General features: G+C 42.0%; 1 protein-coding gene, 1 long non-coding RNA gene and 1 other non-coding gene across 6 annotated transcripts; all 3 read right to left on the bottom strand.

Annotated features, from left to right (window-relative positions):
• Positions 1-2753: 2753 nt before the first annotated feature.
• LOC115909745 lies at positions 2754-2891 on the bottom strand. Its single transcript, XR_004061168.1, has one exon. It is a non-coding gene; the product is annotated as a small nucleolar RNA SNORA49 (small nucleolar RNA).
• A 659-nt stretch (positions 2892-3550) lies between these two features.
• On the bottom strand, positions 3551-9136 carry LOC115909592. Its single transcript, XR_004061153.1, has 4 exons — positions 8910-9136; positions 7875-8081; positions 5951-6114; positions 3551-3677 (listed from the first exon to the last, which is right to left on the bottom strand). It is a non-coding gene; the product is annotated as an uncharacterized LOC115909592 (long non-coding RNA).
• A 1206-nt stretch (positions 9137-10342) lies between these two features.
• PUS1 (pseudouridine synthase 1) lies at positions 10343-16656 on the bottom strand. Of its 4 annotated transcripts, none has more exons than XM_030958769.1 (6): positions 16608-16656; positions 15949-16173; positions 14973-15110; positions 14619-14721; positions 13675-14372; positions 10343-11675 (listed from the first exon to the last, which is right to left on the bottom strand). In XM_030958769.1, the coding sequence occupies exons 2-6, from the start codon at positions 16162-16164 to the stop codon at positions 11625-11627; spliced, it is 1206 nt and encodes a 401-aa protein (XP_030814629.1). In that variant the 5' UTR covers positions 16165-16173; positions 16608-16656; the 3' UTR covers positions 10343-11624. The 4 variants fall into 4 exon arrangements, with proteins under 4 accessions (XP_030814629.1, XP_030814628.1, XP_030814627.1 ...); XM_030958768.1 differs by lacking the exon at positions 16608-16656 and adding an exon at positions 16439-16567; XM_030958767.1 differs by lacking the exon at positions 16608-16656 and adding an exon at positions 16443-16563.
• Between the last annotated feature and the right edge of the window lie 170 nt (positions 16657-16826).

Consider the following 16826-nt stretch of genomic DNA (forward strand, 5'->3'; position numbering starts at 1 on the left):
TCAGCCTCGAGCTGAGAGGGGACTCCATCCCCGTCTGTCAGGGTGTGCAGGGAGCTCGGAGCACGGCCGGCTCTGCTCGGTGGTGCCAGGTGACAGGACAAGAGACAACGGGCACGCACTGATGCTCAGGAGGGTCCACCCGGACATGAGGCAGGACTTGGGTACATCAGATGGAGCCGCACTTCAGGCTTTTCTTTACATCAACATAAGCACAGATTTGATTCTTGGACAGTAAACACTATTTTACCTTAAGGCTAAAGATCATCACAGAGCCTTTGGTAAGAAAAAAGTCCCCTGAAATACATTTGTGCTTAAGAGAAAACAAATTCACCAATCAGACCACCAGTGATTTACTATTAAATCTGAGAAAAATATTGACAGTAGAAGTAAACTTATAGAAATCTATTTGAGGAACTTCTTTTTTTAGTAGTCATTGTCATCAACTCAAAGTGATTTATACAGATTTGAATACACTCAGAATTCTGGTTGTTAGCACAGGCTTGTCTAACACAGAGAGGATGACCACCTACATTCTGGAATAAATACAAAGTGAAGGCTTAGGTACCAAAAATACGTAATGAAAAGTGCCCTGTCTCAAAATTCATAGTTATCAATAGTCTTGACTGAAAACAATTCATATCCTACCACTAAAAAGTTAAAATAAACAGCTCCCCTCCCTTATTTTTAACATAATGGTAGTGCAAAATGATACATCCAAGGTCATATTGTCATAACATTGGGGAAATTCATATTCCTAAGTGTATGGAAATGTAATAAATATAACCTGTATTAGTCATACTGTTAGGAGAAGGTATTTACTAACATTTGTTTGTATACCAAGCTATTCAAAATTCTAAAATCTAGTTATGTTTTTGCTTAGCAAACACTCCTGTAGTACTCTAACAGCAATGAGGAATTAATAGAAAAAGGAAAAAAAAACCAACAATAAAGACCCCAAAAGCCCCCAAGTCCTCACAATGCAAAGCAAGTTTCAACTTAAACTCTCCTTTCCCTCTGGACCTGCAATGGTTTTTATGTAACAATTTTGGTGTTGCTTTGGACAGTGATAAACATTGTTACAAGAGTTAACCACCTCCTTAATAGGATCCAAGACCTTTAAGAAAAAATGCAAAAATTTTTAGTCATCCTAAAAACAAGTTTAGAGAAGTCAGATTACAGATGTATTTGACACCTTTTGCTGCAGATGTTGCTTTTGATTAATTAAAACAATGTCAAAAAAAGGGTAACATTATCATTGGAACAGGCAAATCTTTATTACAATTTATCAATATCAATATTAACAATATTTATGAGATATTGTTACCTTCTCATTTTCTATATGAGCTGACAGTTCAGGATTTCTACTCAATTTAACTGTGAACACATATCACTGGTTCCCAAAGAAGCCTAGAAATAAATAAACCACAACCTTTTCAAAATTCTGTCTCAGATCTAGTAAAACACTTATTTTTTATGTATCATCAAATAACTGCTCACATTCTTAATGTTACAGTACCTGGGATAAAAAGTCTGTTGAACAATCCCCTCCCTGAGCAGCCAGTTCTTGAATCATGTTTAATACTCTTTTTCAACAGCCTCTCTTCAATAGAATTACCACTTACAAGCCTGTAAAACAAAGAAACCCGTTACATCCCTTGTGCTCTCAGCACATCCTTCCAAGGCAAGAAACACTTGAGAGAAGCTTTCAAATACATCTTAGACCTACACACAACATCTCATCACTGCATCTGAAACTCAATGATAATCAAGAATGACATTTTTTGTTTATCAAGGGCTGAAAACACCTACATTTATTTTGGCTGTCCCAACACACAAGTCCAGATGGTTTGTTAGATGAAAATGGGAGGGAAAGACAGGAACAGAAGCAGCAGTGTGGGAAGGACATGATTTTCATTTCCCCCCTAGTTTGAAGGGAAGGGGTATGATAAAATCTTTGAAGGCATCTTGAAAGACCAAGTTACTTAAACTACAAGGGTGACCTCAACCAAAAATCCTAGTTTCTCCCCTAATCATCTTCTCTCTGCTTTTGATTTTAAAACACTGATTTCTTAGCATGAAATTCACCTGTATGTGTGGGTATCTCTGCCTCTTGCTCTTTTGTCACACCATCCCATCTTTGTGTCCATCAGTGTCACAGAAGACAAGAGGAATCACATCTGTGTGACTGACACCTGTGCAGGGAGTGTGGGAAGACAGGACAGCACAGAAGGATCACTTGTCTTGGTTGAAGCTTTTTATGAATTCCTAAAATGGGGAAACAAGCAACTTAATTACAAATTGACATTAATATAGGATAAATCTCTAAACAAACTTTTTTTAACAGAGTGAGAAGATTGGAAAAATTGCTTTCTTATTACTTCCCCAACCTACATTAAGTGTGCAAACATTTCAAGTTATCTGACTGCCCACATTACAGATCTACACAGTTCATAATTAATGTCTATCATTAAAATTATTAATTTATGGTGCAGTCAGCCATATAAAGATCTAAAGATCTAAAGATCTATTACAACTAATCACATCATGGCCTATGACTAAGCACACCTGACTGAGTACATTCCTGCACATGCTCCATCATTTTTCTTGTCTATTGACTAAATCAAATCCCTTCTGTTGTGCTGCCTTGTGTTGCTTTAAGGCAAAGTATTCTTTTATGTTTTATACTGCATCTAACAGAAAACATAATGATGCAATTTGGAATAAAAAATAAGAAAAAACTTCAATATATTGTTAATGTTTGCTCAAATTGTAGGCCCCAGAGGATACAGAGAATCTTACTGGGGAGGGAAAGGAGCATACTTTCAATTTATCCTCAGGCAATGCCAGGGCACTCTACAAAAATAAAAGCCCCTGGAGTAAGGCTGAGGAACTGCCAACACAAAAACACCAACTACACTTAAAGTACTAACAATGTAAATAGCTACAGATAATGAAAGCAAAAGCAAGTTAATCAAATGGCTATTGTGAAAAAAACCATCTGCATTTGAAGCACAAATTGCTCATAAACATAGGATGACTAGTGGCATACTCCTTGGAAACACCCTAGATGACTCATCAAATAGTAATATGACTGACATACTTCATATATAATTACATATTTGAGCTACAGCTACATACATAATTTGTTTCAATAAATAAGGAAATTATGTAAATGAATCTTGCAAATGTCTTAGACTTCCCTTTAGTATTTTCCCTCCCACCATGAGCATCAACTCACTATGAGCTTGAGGAAGAGATCCTCTTACCAGATAATGCCAGCTGTGAGCACCACTCTCACTAACTCTCACCCACATGAGGAAATGGAAATTCAGGGAAAGCTCCAGGATGTTGAGCATTGCAATCATCTGTGTCAAAATCAGCACCTGCTGTCTCTTCTGCTTTCAGTTGCCAAAGCAGGACAGCCAGAGCTCCCAGCTTGGCTGGTTATGAGTGAGAACCTGAGGGTTCTGCAGGTGACACTCACAATCAGAGACAGCCCCTGCACACAGGTGTGGCCAGTGGTGGGTGTTCAATACCTGAATCATCAATACCTGCACCATCTCTGCTCCTCCAGACTGAACTGCAGGGGTTGCATTCCATGGCTCCATGTGTAAGAAGGATTTGCTCCATGCAAACAGGGAGGAGCAACAGCTACAGCTGGGAACACACACAGGTCTCTATAAAACAAATCAAAACTTTGTTATACTCATTTTTAACTGCTTGGGATATTAATTAGTCAAAGCCAGTAATATTTGCAAAGAAGCACAAAGCACCTGGATAAAGGTAATAGAAAGTAAATCAGGACATGTAGTTTTAAGTTGACATCAAGTAAGTGAAAAAAAGTGAAGAGGAAATTACCACTATCCATAAAGTTACCAAGAGAAGCTTACTACAACTCCTACTTCTTTTTTTTTTTTGTCAGCATTAACAAAACAAATACAAGATATGTCAAAATAAACTAGAATTGTTATATAACTAATAACAGTTGCCATGGAACTATTGAGAGTTTCAGATCCTAGAATGATCCAAAATTATACATCTGACATGCAAATAGGTTCAGCATAGAGGACTGTAGCCTTCAAAAGGGATAAAACAAGGCAGCCTATTTAGCATTTTACATTTGTTCACATAAATACCCTGTTCTGGAGGGTAACACACCCATCAAATCTGTGCAAAGACTCCACATGTTCAAAGACTGCACACTGAGACTGGACTTGCCTCAATTACCTGGCAATAATAATAATAAATAATAATAATAATAATAATAATAATAATAATAATAATAATAATAATAATAATAATAATAATAATATTTCAGGGTAATCTGCTGCTGTTTCAGTGTCAGAATGAGTTCTTGCAATGGATCCTTACAGGTGCTGGGGTATGGAAGGCAATTTGCAAAGCCAGCCCAGCATCACTTATAAATCCTGGCAGAAAAATGCTGAGAGATTTTTCTTTCACTGATCCAAGGGCAAGTTTCCAACAGGTCTCTGCCATACAGGGGGGTTCTGGAACAATGATGCTCATTCCAAAAGTATATTTTGTCCAGGTGTTCCTTCAGTTGTCTCTTTCTTCTGGAATACCCTTTACATTCAGAATTCTTCTCTGAATCTATTGTGACCACATAAAGCTTATGCAAAAAACAAATTTGAAAATAAGGATAATTTAGCTTATGCAAGACTTCTATGAATGGAGAAGAGAGCAGGAGAAAAGCTGACACTTGTGATACAAGGACAAATGTTAGCTTTGGTATTGCAATGAAAAATAAATCTGCTTATCTAGTTTATGCCTACTGGCAAAAATACTATTTTTAGTCAGTAATCTGAGCTGAAAGAGGTACCCAGCTGAAGAGCATATGGCAGGAGGGATTCTGCTTCTCCCAACACACAGAAGAAACACACTATACTGTAAAATTCAAGTACACCAAATGCTCTGATCTCTGAAGGATTACATGGAAGGGGCATGACAGAACTCCCATATCCCTTAGTCATCTTTGGAGTCTGGAGACAGCAAGAGAGCTCCCCCAGAAATGCTAATTAGGGTCAAACTTCTTAATGGAGCAGAGCTTTAACTATGGGTATAGTTTCAAAAACACTGCAGTTGTAAGAGCTGATTTCACAATAACTGGTTTGTGTATGCTATTTCCAGGAAAGCAAAGATGTCTAAACAGAAAAAGAATGAGTTCTTCTTCTGTTTTATACACATACTTCAGCTGTCACTTCCAAGTCCTTAACTTCATTAACTGCCAATGCTCTCTTCTGGCAGAACAGCCTAAGAACACGAGGGACATCCTCCTTGTCACCTGTCACAGCCACGTGTCACACAAGCTGTCTTGGGCTTCACTGACCATACTCTTCTCATACCAGGCTAATTTATTGTAAGATTTAACTCTACATTGCTCTACAGCAGAATTACGTTTGCTCCAAGACTCAAAACTGAATCCTGCTAACTTCTCTTCTGAGGGAAGACTCAGGAGCAAAAATAAGCTCAAAATTTAACTGAGCATTTTTTTCTCCCTCTGTCCTTCCCTCCCCTTCTCCCCCAAAAAAAATCTTTAAGTGTTTTGGAAGTACATCTGAAAATTAACTAGAAGGAGAAGATTTAATTATTCTGATTAGGAAATTCTACTCCAGAAGTAATTTTCAGTGTTTGATCAAAACCACAAGTGACTTAAACTCTTGAGTGTGGCCAGAAAGATCAAAACTGATCTTTCATAAATGAAAAGAACTATTAAGCAGTAAGAAGCACTCTGCTTTCCCTCAGAAGACTGAGGGAGAACACTTTAAAGGCATAAAGTCTTTAGCAGTAATCAGTTTGGAAACAAAAGATAAAACAATAAACAAATAATTCTGAATGAACCCTCTGAGCCCTCACAAATATTACTCTTTTTCATCTGTTACTTTAAAAAAATATCAATGAAAAATAAATCAATCATTTGAACACTACATACCTGTTTGGTTGGAGCCTCACTGGCTCAAGTCTGGGTGATGAAGGGGAGCAGGAGATCTCTACCATAAGCTTTCCAGTTACCTTCAGTTTTGGCAGCATTTCTGCTTCATAGCAAGTAATTTGGTTTTCCATCGCAATCACATCAAAGAGAGACCAGTCTGTGTGCTTAAATTACAGTAAAAAAAAAAAACACAAAGTAAAGAAATATTTTACTACTATTCAGCTACAGTTAAAAAAATAATAATAGTAGCACAGTATCTGAGAATGATGAAAAATCTCCCAGCTGATGGCAGAATTAAAGTGGAACTGGAAGAGCCACGTGTCATGTGACACTGCAGAGAGCAGCTGCTGTTACTTTAAAAGGTTCCAAGAGCCCACACCATGGAAATAGAGCATTGTGCTCATGTTACCAGGAGTCACAAACAGGGCAGCACCCTCAAATGACAAGCTCTGCAGTTAATTCAATGCTTGTAATTAAAACATTTGCCTTTGTAGAACTGGCATTCCAGATCCATCTATTCCCATCTCGACATATTAACCCAAAAATAAAACCATACAATTATTTTAAGTTTTTACTCAATTCTATCTAAAAAGCACATTTCTAAAGAAAGAAAATAATTAGAATCCCTTTAGGAGTACTGTTTAAAATTTATCAACAGTGGAGAGGCAACCCCAAACTCCCAGATCCCCAGCGATCACATCCTCGCCATGTAAATGCTGCCTATTATTTTCTGGTTTAAAATATCAAATTCACATTACTCTCTTGGCAGTTATCATCTTTCATCTTCCTTCTTGAAAAAAATCTGTTGCCATTCACTGCATTTTTTCCAAAAGATAAATCATGGTGTGATTTGTGCTGTGGGGCCTCATGGAGTTTGGGCAGAGGTTTCAGAGATCATAAACTTTCTTTCCCCAGTGCTGCTGTTTGCTGCAGAATTTCATTTTCCTTCAAGTTAACATAATTAAACTTATGTTTCCTACTGCACAACACAAAACCATGACAGACACTGTGAAAAATGTTAAAATGTTACATGGATAATCAATAGAAACAATTATTCAGTCCTTGGAAACATTCCATGGTGTTTGAAGTTGCACTTTATTAAAAGATAATGAATAGTGCATTTTGTGCTGCTTTTTGTAAAGTTTCTGAAGGACTTTGTGAGGCAGAAATTAGATGAGAAATCAGTAGAGCATCTTGGGATGCAGAGCTACTCAGTCTTGAGAACTTTTGGTTTTCCTCCTAAAATCTAGTACCCCTAGATCTCATCAGAAGTGCTGGCTGATTCAGTGAGAAATTTCACAGAATTTAAATACTCTGCCAGATGGCAGATGGACAAAATTCCCTAAAAAATTCATATAAAAGCACATTTAGTTTCTGGCATTTTTATTAACACATATAAGCATCCTGCAACTGCTGGCAAGTCAGTCAGCACAAGCAGCACAAATTTTCATTGTCACCCCCCCCCCACTTATTTTAAAATGGTGCACAAAAATTTAAAATAATGGATTCTGTTTAATTAAATCTCCTTCTAGGGCTTCATTACAGGAACAAATGCTACTTCCCTAGAGAACATGTTTGATTCCTTCTCACCCCTTTCCTCAAGAAAAATCATGTATATCTGCAGCACTAATTAAAACCAAATGAGAGGTACAGGTATCCACAGAGCATTCTAAATTTAAATGAATACAAAATCTTATTGTAAAGATTCATACCCAGCTGAGCTATACCACAGCTGTCTGAAGCACATTATCAGGCTCGGCAAAGTTATCTGCAAAAAATACTGGAATTATTTGCTCCTTTCTCCCTGGAGTGATAAATTCTGCCATCCACAAAGTCTCCACACAAAACATGAAGGTCGACACACCCCATACAAGATAATGTACAAATGTTGTATTTATAAATGTTGTAAAACACACAAATATACCTGTTGTTGTGAGGAACTGGAGCTGGGACCACAAGCACATGGTTCTTATCCCATCCTGCTGGTTGTACCTGCTGGGGCAGAGCTGGGTTCCTGCTGCGTAAGGAATGAAGCAGATTTGACAAATTTGGTCCATTTTGCTGTTGGTTTTCCTCCTGGCTGATCTGCTGAGCCACTTGAGAGACAGGAGGCATTCCACCTGCAGAGAGACTGTTAAAAATTGCAATTTCAGTAAAGCAAATAGTGAAATGACAAAGAGAACCAAAGAAAGTGGCCATACAGCCTGTTACAAAGCTGGTGAAATCAGCTTTCCACCACACCCCAACAGACCTGCCAGCCTGGAAGCTCTGAGGTGTGACTCAATCAGCAAGTCAGTCTAGGATGCACTTACCCACTCTTGAAGCTGACAAGATCTGTGCTAACAACACCCTGCAGAGAGTTGACAGCTACACAACCAATCTCTATCAGGGTATCAAATGACCAAAAGGGAAAAATTTCATGCAACAACATTAATTAAGGAAAGCAACAAATTGGGCTCAGAGGGTACAAATTTAAACCCAATGCATGGAAAATGAGATGTGCAGCACTTACTAGGATGTCTAAGATTTTCTCCAGAGGGTTTTTAAAATGTGTAACAATTGGTATTAGATATAATGTTACAATTACACAAAATCTCATTAAAGCAGTTGTCTTTAATTACAAAGCTTAAAACTTCCACCTAATCTTAAATCATTAATATAAGCACTAGATGTAACAGCATTATTTTAAAGTTCATGACTTTGTTCTTTTAATTGCTGTCAGAACTAATTATAAGTCTCTCTGTGAAGTACTATTTTGGAACTGAAATAAAGTTTAACCTAATAAAGTATCTCATTATCAATAAAATGGTGCATTGGACTACCACTTCCAAAGCTCTATCCACTTCTATATCTTGATTTAAATTTTCCATTCACTTTATTTTGCTACAAAATGGGGGTTATGGTTGCAGAATTGCTTCCTGCACAACTGTAAAGGGAGCGGATCTCAATGGTCACTGACCTTTTAATCCAAATTAACCACTTGAATTCTTCATGGTGCCAGTAGATTTATCCAGTTGCTGCAGCTCATTCTGAGTCTGGACTGGATATGTTTGTACTTCGAAGAAGATGCAGGATGGCCAAACTTTCAGCTTTCTCCAGCCCAGGGACTCACGGGCTGCAGTCAGGGAGAGAGGCCGGTGCTGTCACACGCACGGGAGGTGACAGGAGGGACTGCCTGGTGTCACTCCTGCCAGTTCCAGAGCAGCAGGGCGGGATGGTCCGCGTTGAAAAGGCCATTCCAGCCCGGTGCGCGGGGTGTCGGTGCTGCCCCGGAACAGAGCAGGCGCTCACACAGGGCTCGGCAGTGCCCCGCTCCCCCGCACCGGCACCAACCTCCGCCAGGTTCCCGCACTGCCTGTGCCCCCCGGCAGGGAGACGGGTGCGCCATGGATACCCCCGCACTACCCCTGCGACCCCCGCACCGCCTGAGCCGCTCCGCACGCCATGGACTACCCCCGTTATCCCTGCGACATACCGCACACCATGTACTACCCCCGACACCCCTGTGACATCCCGCGACTTGCCCCACAGCCCGCACCGCCCTCGCACAGCCTGAGCCGCTCCGCACGCCGTGTACTACCCCCGCACACCCCGACCCGTCCGCACACCCCGACCCGTCCGCACCCCGTGCCCGCCCCGCGCTCCCCTCACGCCCCGGGCCCGCCGCGCTCTCCCGCAGCGCCCCCTCACGGCCGCCCCTCGCCCCGCCCCGCGCGGCGATACCATCCGCCTCCCACTGCGGGGGGGATCCAGGCGCTCCCACCCGCACAGAGGGGGAGCCGCGACCTTTAAAATATTTATTATTATTATTGTTATTCACAGTTTTTTCTTTCTCCAAATAGGTTTTCTCTCTGATTTCAAATGTGGTACACACCACCGCTTTGGGGGCTTTATTATAAGTAGATAAAGGTAATTTTTTTCAGATTGAAAGATACGGAGAAACGGAGCTGTGGATGGAGGATAATGCACAGTAGGTCAATAGTATGGACCAGCAAGGGATGTAATGAAAATCCAGGCAAAAACGCTCTCCAGGGCACTTCTACACACTTGCTTTCATAAAATCAAGCAAGGCCTTCACAATAAAATAAAAAGTTCTAAAGAAAACCCAGAAAATGAACATGGGAATCCTTTTTTAAAGGATAGCTGTGCCCCAAAAAATCCCCCAAAGTTCCCACCAACCCAAAAAAAATCCTGCAAAACCAAAAGAATAATTCCAGAAGGAACCATAAAATTAAAGGCTTTGGCAAAACACCACTAAATGTGGGAACAAAGAGTTGACTCCTCATTTTCAGTAAGTCCCATATTAAAAAGCAAGTCTCCACAGAGACTTAGCAATGGCAGTGTGTCAAGAACTTCTACCAATATCCAAATTCTTGGAGTCTTGTTCCAACCCTTCAATAGTGCTCTGCAGGTTAGTAAGGCAGGAGGGTGTCATTTCTTCTGCCACCTCCACAGAGTTGGAAACAAGAACCAGAAGTTAAACCACTGATGGGAAAAAGGAGCGTGAACCCCAGAGGAGGCAATTCCTGAAAACACAAAAAATTGAAACTGATTCCCAGAGGACGGCAGTGCTCAGACATGTGCCTCCCATATCACTGCAGACATTCCTTGTTCTGAGGAGCTTGATGGGATTGAAGAGATCACAAAGCCAGGCCTGATTAAAGCCCAGGGAATTCAGCACCATTTCTGTCCCACATGCCAAGTCAATTCAACTCTGGATCCTGCAGATGGCTCAAGAGGATTCTGGGGTTACACCTCAGGCAGCAAAGGCCCAACCACACCTAGAGCTCTGATTTATACCCTTGAACCAGCCCAAGCACCAGGGCAATGCTGGGAGGATGGCACTCCCACAGAAAAGGTCTCATCTTGGAATGTATGGCTCAGTTCACATTCCAAACTGAAGCCCTCTCATTGAGTAAGGAATAATGTCTTTTAGACCTACAAAGCTCTAGAAAACACAGAAATTTGCTTCAAAACCAAAGGAGTTCAAAGCAGTCAGCATGAGGAGTTTCTAACCCATAGTTTCTAAATCACAGAGTATTCTGAGTTGGAAAGGACACACAAGGCTCACCAAGTCCAACTCTTAAATGAATGGTCCATAAAGGGATTGAATCCACAACCCTGGCATTTTTAGCACCACACTGTAACTGAGTTAATCTCAGGGTCATCCATGTTATTCCATAGGAAAACCATGGATGACATGAAAAATAAAAGCTTAGAGATTCAGTTTAAGTAAAGGCAAATTATTTTTAAAAAAATCAAAAGGTCATGAAGTTGTAACTTCATAGTAAAAAAGAGTATATTAAAATGATTTGCCCCATCTTTACGTAGAGATTATACATATTTAAAATACTATTTTCCAGGTAAACATAATAAAAACATTATTCAAATAGCAATTAAGATATCCTACATTTCAAGATTATTTTTTAGAAAGCTGCTTTCCCACTACACTGTTTTCAAGTATATCAGCCAGGTGAATCAGTCAGTGGTATAAAAAGCTTCTGGTTTTTCTGCTGCACTGTCTTCCCCACCCAGTTTCTCCTGGGCATCCAGTTCTCATTCTGCAAGCACACCAACTCCTGTTTCACTGGATTCTTGGATTTGGAAAGGCCACTTTTTTGTAGACAAAGGGAACTGCAAGCAGCAAGGGTCCCAGGCGCAGCCAGCTGCTGGCTCAGTCAGAATCATCACCACAACCATCGCTGCCTTCGGCATCGCTGCTCTTCTGCAAAGCAAAACACAAAATGCTTTGTCAGTGCTGCATTCACACCCACACACTGACCTGAGCCACAGATACTGACTTCAAACTTCTCCACAAGTGTAAGAAAATAGTCCTGGGTCTCAACTTCATGGGTTAGATCCATCTACTGTAATAAACACCTCTGGTGGTAAAGATGCTTCTTGGAATGAAAAACGTACTTGGGATTACAATTACCAGAGAGGAAATTTCTTCTTTTTACAACATTTACAACTCCTTAATTACAACCTGCAATATGTGAGAAACCTAAAAGTAGGGCAGTAACATGAAATGGTGATATTTAAAATAAATGCATGTGAGACAAGTTAAGAGCTTATTTAGGCAAGTCCCTCAAAAGCTAAGCTTGTTACATTGTCTAAAGCCAGATTAGAGAATTTTGTCTGCTGCAGAGAATTTATGTCCAACCTGTATTGCAGATAAGCCAGGGCTCACTATTACTTGTTTAAAAGTGAAGTCAGTTGCACAAAGTAGTACTAAGGAAAAACGACACATGTTAAAAACTTACAAGGAGACTGAAGTCATTCTTCTCTGGGAGCCACTCCTTCAGGCGTAAGGCAATACAGTGCAATTAATTATTTTTCTGAAGCAAGTATTTTAAGTGATATCAAAGTATTTTTATAAAGAGAAGCTAGCATAGTATATATCTCTGGTTCTATATATCTATAGTTCTATATACCTGTCTGTAGTTACCCTTTTTTTCCCCTCATCACCGCTTGCTGAAAACACCGAATCCCACAAACTTAACACTGGCCACTTAATATCCTACTACAAAACAAATTCCAAGACACACAGTTGACTTCATACCACCAAGCACAGCTCACTGAAGTGCAAACAGCCTGCAAAATCTCAGCAGAGTCTGTCACATCATGCCTTATTTATCCTTCCCAGACAGCTTGTGCTAACTGTGATGCCAAACCCAAACTTGGTTGGGTCTATCTGCAGGGAGCAGAGCCTGTCTCCTTCCAGGAATATGTCAGGGATTGGGAACCTCACCAGGTAAAGGACTCTGAGCCACACAGTCTCTTTAGGTTCCATTTAAATAAACCAAAGTGGCTTTTGCTGTGCCCTCCTGTCACAAACAGCCCTCTCAGGTATTCAGAATTCAGAAAAAATTACCACAAGTACAAAAATAACCCTGAGAAAGTTATGGTGTCTTGCTTGTGCTATTCAACAAGGCTGTAAGTTTTATATCATGCATAAAATGGCAGAGACATAATTTTTCTCCATGTCTCCATCTCCAACATTCTCCTTTTGCTACACAAAATAAAGCTGATTTTAAGGATTCTGTTAAATGAAAAAAGGCCATTATTTTCTTCTGAGTGGCACTACACAGAAGTTTTAGCCCTGCCCATCATTCATCCTTCAAGGACTTGCCAGTCTTTAACTGAAATTTCCTTTTTGGCAAAAATGTATTCTCACAGCTCACAGGAGTTCCTGTTGACACAAATCCAATTCCACAATATCCCAGTTACTTAGTCGTTCTAATGGCCTATTTTGAGCTTATGGCAGATTAATTTAAAAGAGCTGGCCCTAAATTTCCCTGATCCCAAATCTTATCTGGTAACAAAATGAGAATTAGCCCACAATCAGAGAATACAAAAAGCCAGCAGGTATTTAAAGCAAAATTGTCAACCTGAAACCTAGACTCCCAAACACTTTCACAACAGCAAAGGCTGGCAGTGTGTCCATAATGTCTGTTGCCAGTTTATGATTATGCAAATTCCTTGTGCTTAAAGCTTTCCTTCCTCTCTCCTCAACTACTCCCTGCAAAACCCTGCAAAAACAATGCTCTGTACAGTTCATCCCACTATCATCAAGTCCACAAAGACAGAAAAGATTATACACATTTCATACTCCAGATGACTGTCATTTCCACAGCATTTCATGGAAAACAAAAATGATACAAAGGGAAGAGATGTTTCAACTTGACAGCTTCCATTTGTAAAATAATGGCTTCAACCATTACCTTTGGATTTTTGTTGTTAGTTTGCACCTCAACAGCAGAGGAGTTGAAGTCATGAATGGGGAGGGTTTTTAGCCAGTTTGCCATGGATTTCTCCTCCCTTTCTGTGTTGATAATGGTAGGGTAGATGTACTGCTCCTTGAAAACAGCAATCTTCTCCTCCTCCTCTGTCCACTCCAGTGGCTCATGCAGCCCATCATTCCCAAAACGCCTGTTGTATTTTTCAAAGTGTACTTTCTCCAAAACCAGCCCAAGTCCTGGGGCTTTGGGGACATCAACCTTCTCCTCTCCCCAGCTGCGCTCCATGATGGACTCAGCAGCATAGCCCTTCACAATTGCTATCACCAGCCCAATCATCTTCCTGATCTGGTGCATCATGAAACTCTGACCTTTCACTTGGATCACTGCAAATTCCATGTTTTCCCTGACAAAGGGCTCTCCACAGTACATCTCCATGATGTACCTCTTGGCACTGGGGTCCCTGGGGCCCTTCTGTGATGTGAAGTTGTGGAAGTTGTGTGTCCCTTTGTAGCAGGCCAGCAGCTGATTGACCCTTTCCAGGGTCTCTCTGTCCAGCCTATAAAGCTCCTCCTGTACTTCATGGTCCTTATGGGCAAAGGCAAACGTGGGCAGCATGTAAGAGTAGGTTCTGGCATCACATTTGTTCTTGGAGTTGAATCCCCCAGTGACTCTCTTCAGGCCTGGATTTAAAAGTGACATTAGGTTTTTGAATCAGGAGGTTACACATTGATTGTGATCTCACTCCTACCAACAAGAATATTTTTAAGCAAAATATAAACAAAAAGTAGATTTGTTCAAAAGAACCCCAATATCAAGCTAACAGAAGCATGTTAAAACTAAATCCCTTATAAGTAAAATTATAGAGACCTTCTGCAGGAGAAGGCTTTTCTTGAAAACATTTTCTCTGCCCATTTCAGTGTTCTTACCCAGAATTCTGATGTGAGAAGGAAGATGTTTATTGATCTTTTCTAAGATGTCATCTATTAGCCTGACCTTCAGTGACACAATCTGTCCAGCTGCAGACACACCCTGTAAAAACCAAAAAACACAAAACCCCACATAATTATGTACTTTGGAAGCTCTAACACTTGCAGAATTGAAATAACCGAGTAACAAGTTTATTTGCTTGTATTTTAATTTAATAGAGGACAAAAGGAGAAGTTTCAAGGAATATTCACTTGCTGCTGGATCTCCCTGTGGACAATGCTTGAGCAGTCCATCCCAGCAGCAGAGCTGTGTAAACCCCAGAGCTCAGCAGAGCACAGCCCTGCCCAACCTACCTTATCTGTTCGAGCACAGCGCTGGAAGGACATCTTCTTCATGTCCTCCCCGTGGTTCTCTGGGATGCATCCTGACTGAACAAGGGCACAGACTAGGTCATCTTCTATTGTCTTGAACTGTGAAGATCCCACGTTTCTCTAAGAGGCCATATGGAGTACAAATAAGAAACAGAACAATAACAGGATAAATGAAGATGGGGATTTTGTTAAACAAACACTGTTGTGAAATTCTTTAAAAGTCTCCCCTTTGCAGCCTTAAGAGCCATTCTCTAACAAAGCTAACTGTATTTTACCAGAGTGTTAATAATAACATCATTCTGATTTAGCTATTACTGTTACAAGTAAGGACCCATTTCTAATTTCACTGTGCAACGCTTTGGAAGTTCTTGGTGATTCCTTCAACTGCATGAAACAGCACCAATATTGTCCCAGTGCCTGCAAGTCAACAGCTGCTGCTCCAAACCCAGCCTCTGTATATTTTTCTTACAGAAATTAGATTGGGTTCTTCTGCTCAGTTCACCTGATGTGCCTGTAAGCATGATGTTTACTGCTGGTGAAAAAACCTCCTTTGCTGAATAAGCATGAAAGGCTCCCTTCCCTGTCTGTGTAAAATTGTCAAGTTATCCCCTGGAGCTTCTGAAGCACTCTTTAAGTGTATGGAGCTTGCAGTACGTGGAGAGAAGCAGCAGATGGAGCAGGATCACGCTCTCACTGCCAGCTCTGTGCCTCAGACCACCCTGCACAGGCACGTCTGGTGCTATGACAAAGCACTGTCCTTACAATCATCAGAGATGCATCAGCGACCTTTTAAAATTAAGTTATTACCAAGCCACTTGAAGCCATTCACACACTGTTCCTGCCCTGGTTTTTCACACTGCAAATGCTCAACTGTTTCCCTACCCAGGCACTCTGACTAAACCTAACAGACTCCAAAACAAAAAATAAGCTGGAGATGCTGCTTTGCCAAACCACATACTTGCATGCCATGGTAGCCTTTCCCTGAATATGCCATCAACAGCACAATCTTCCTTTTGGGTAACTTCTTATTCTGATCCTCTGCATCTTCCTCATCTGCATCACTCTTCAACTTTTTGCTCGGATGCCCGTTTTCTTCCAGCCTTTGAACCACCTCGCTGCTGCTGTTGAGTCTCTTTGTCTGGCTGGCAACCGCTGCTATCAAATCCTCAGCCATTGTAAGAACCTGCAGGGGAAACAACCGCAGATGGGACGAGCATGAACGGCACGAAACTCGGGCAGAAAGCGACAGCACATGAACAAGTCTGAGCCAGGAAGGGCGAGCACCCTCTTCCCCCCTGGGCCGTGCCACCATTCCCTGGAGGAGGCAGGCAGGGCCTGCGCTGCCCGGACACCGGGCGGGCTGGCTGGGAAGGCCGGCAGGGCGGGTGGCCATGACCCCGCCCGGCCTGACCCGTCCCCACAGCGGGCAGGGCAGGGCCCGGCAGTACCCACGCTGCGCTGCCGCCGCCACGGCCCGGCGCACGCCGCGCTCCGCGGGGCGGAGAAGCCGCAGCTCACGACCCGGAGTCCCCACCGCAGCATCACCCCCGGAGCCGCCGGGCGGGAGAGGCCGCGCCCGCCGCCCTCAGCCCCGCGCCCGCCGCCGCCGCCACTTACGCGGGCGCTGCGCAGCGACGGCGCCGCGCGGGGCGCGCACGTGCGGGGTACGGCGGCCGCGCGGGGACACGGCGGGGAGGGCGGAGGGGAAGCGCCGTGAGGGCGGCGCCGTGAGGGCAGCGGGGCGGGCTGAGGGAAGCGGCGTCCGTACAGCAAACCGAGCCCTTCCCGGAGCTCCCTCTCAGTGGGAAAAGGGGTGGCGTGTAAAGCCAGCTCTGC

The sequence above is a fragment of the Camarhynchus parvulus genome, chromosome 15 (genome assembly GCF_901933205.1).
Source record: "Camarhynchus parvulus chromosome 15, STF_HiC, whole genome shotgun sequence".
NCBI lineage: Eukaryota > Metazoa > Chordata > Aves > Passeriformes > Thraupidae > Camarhynchus > Camarhynchus parvulus.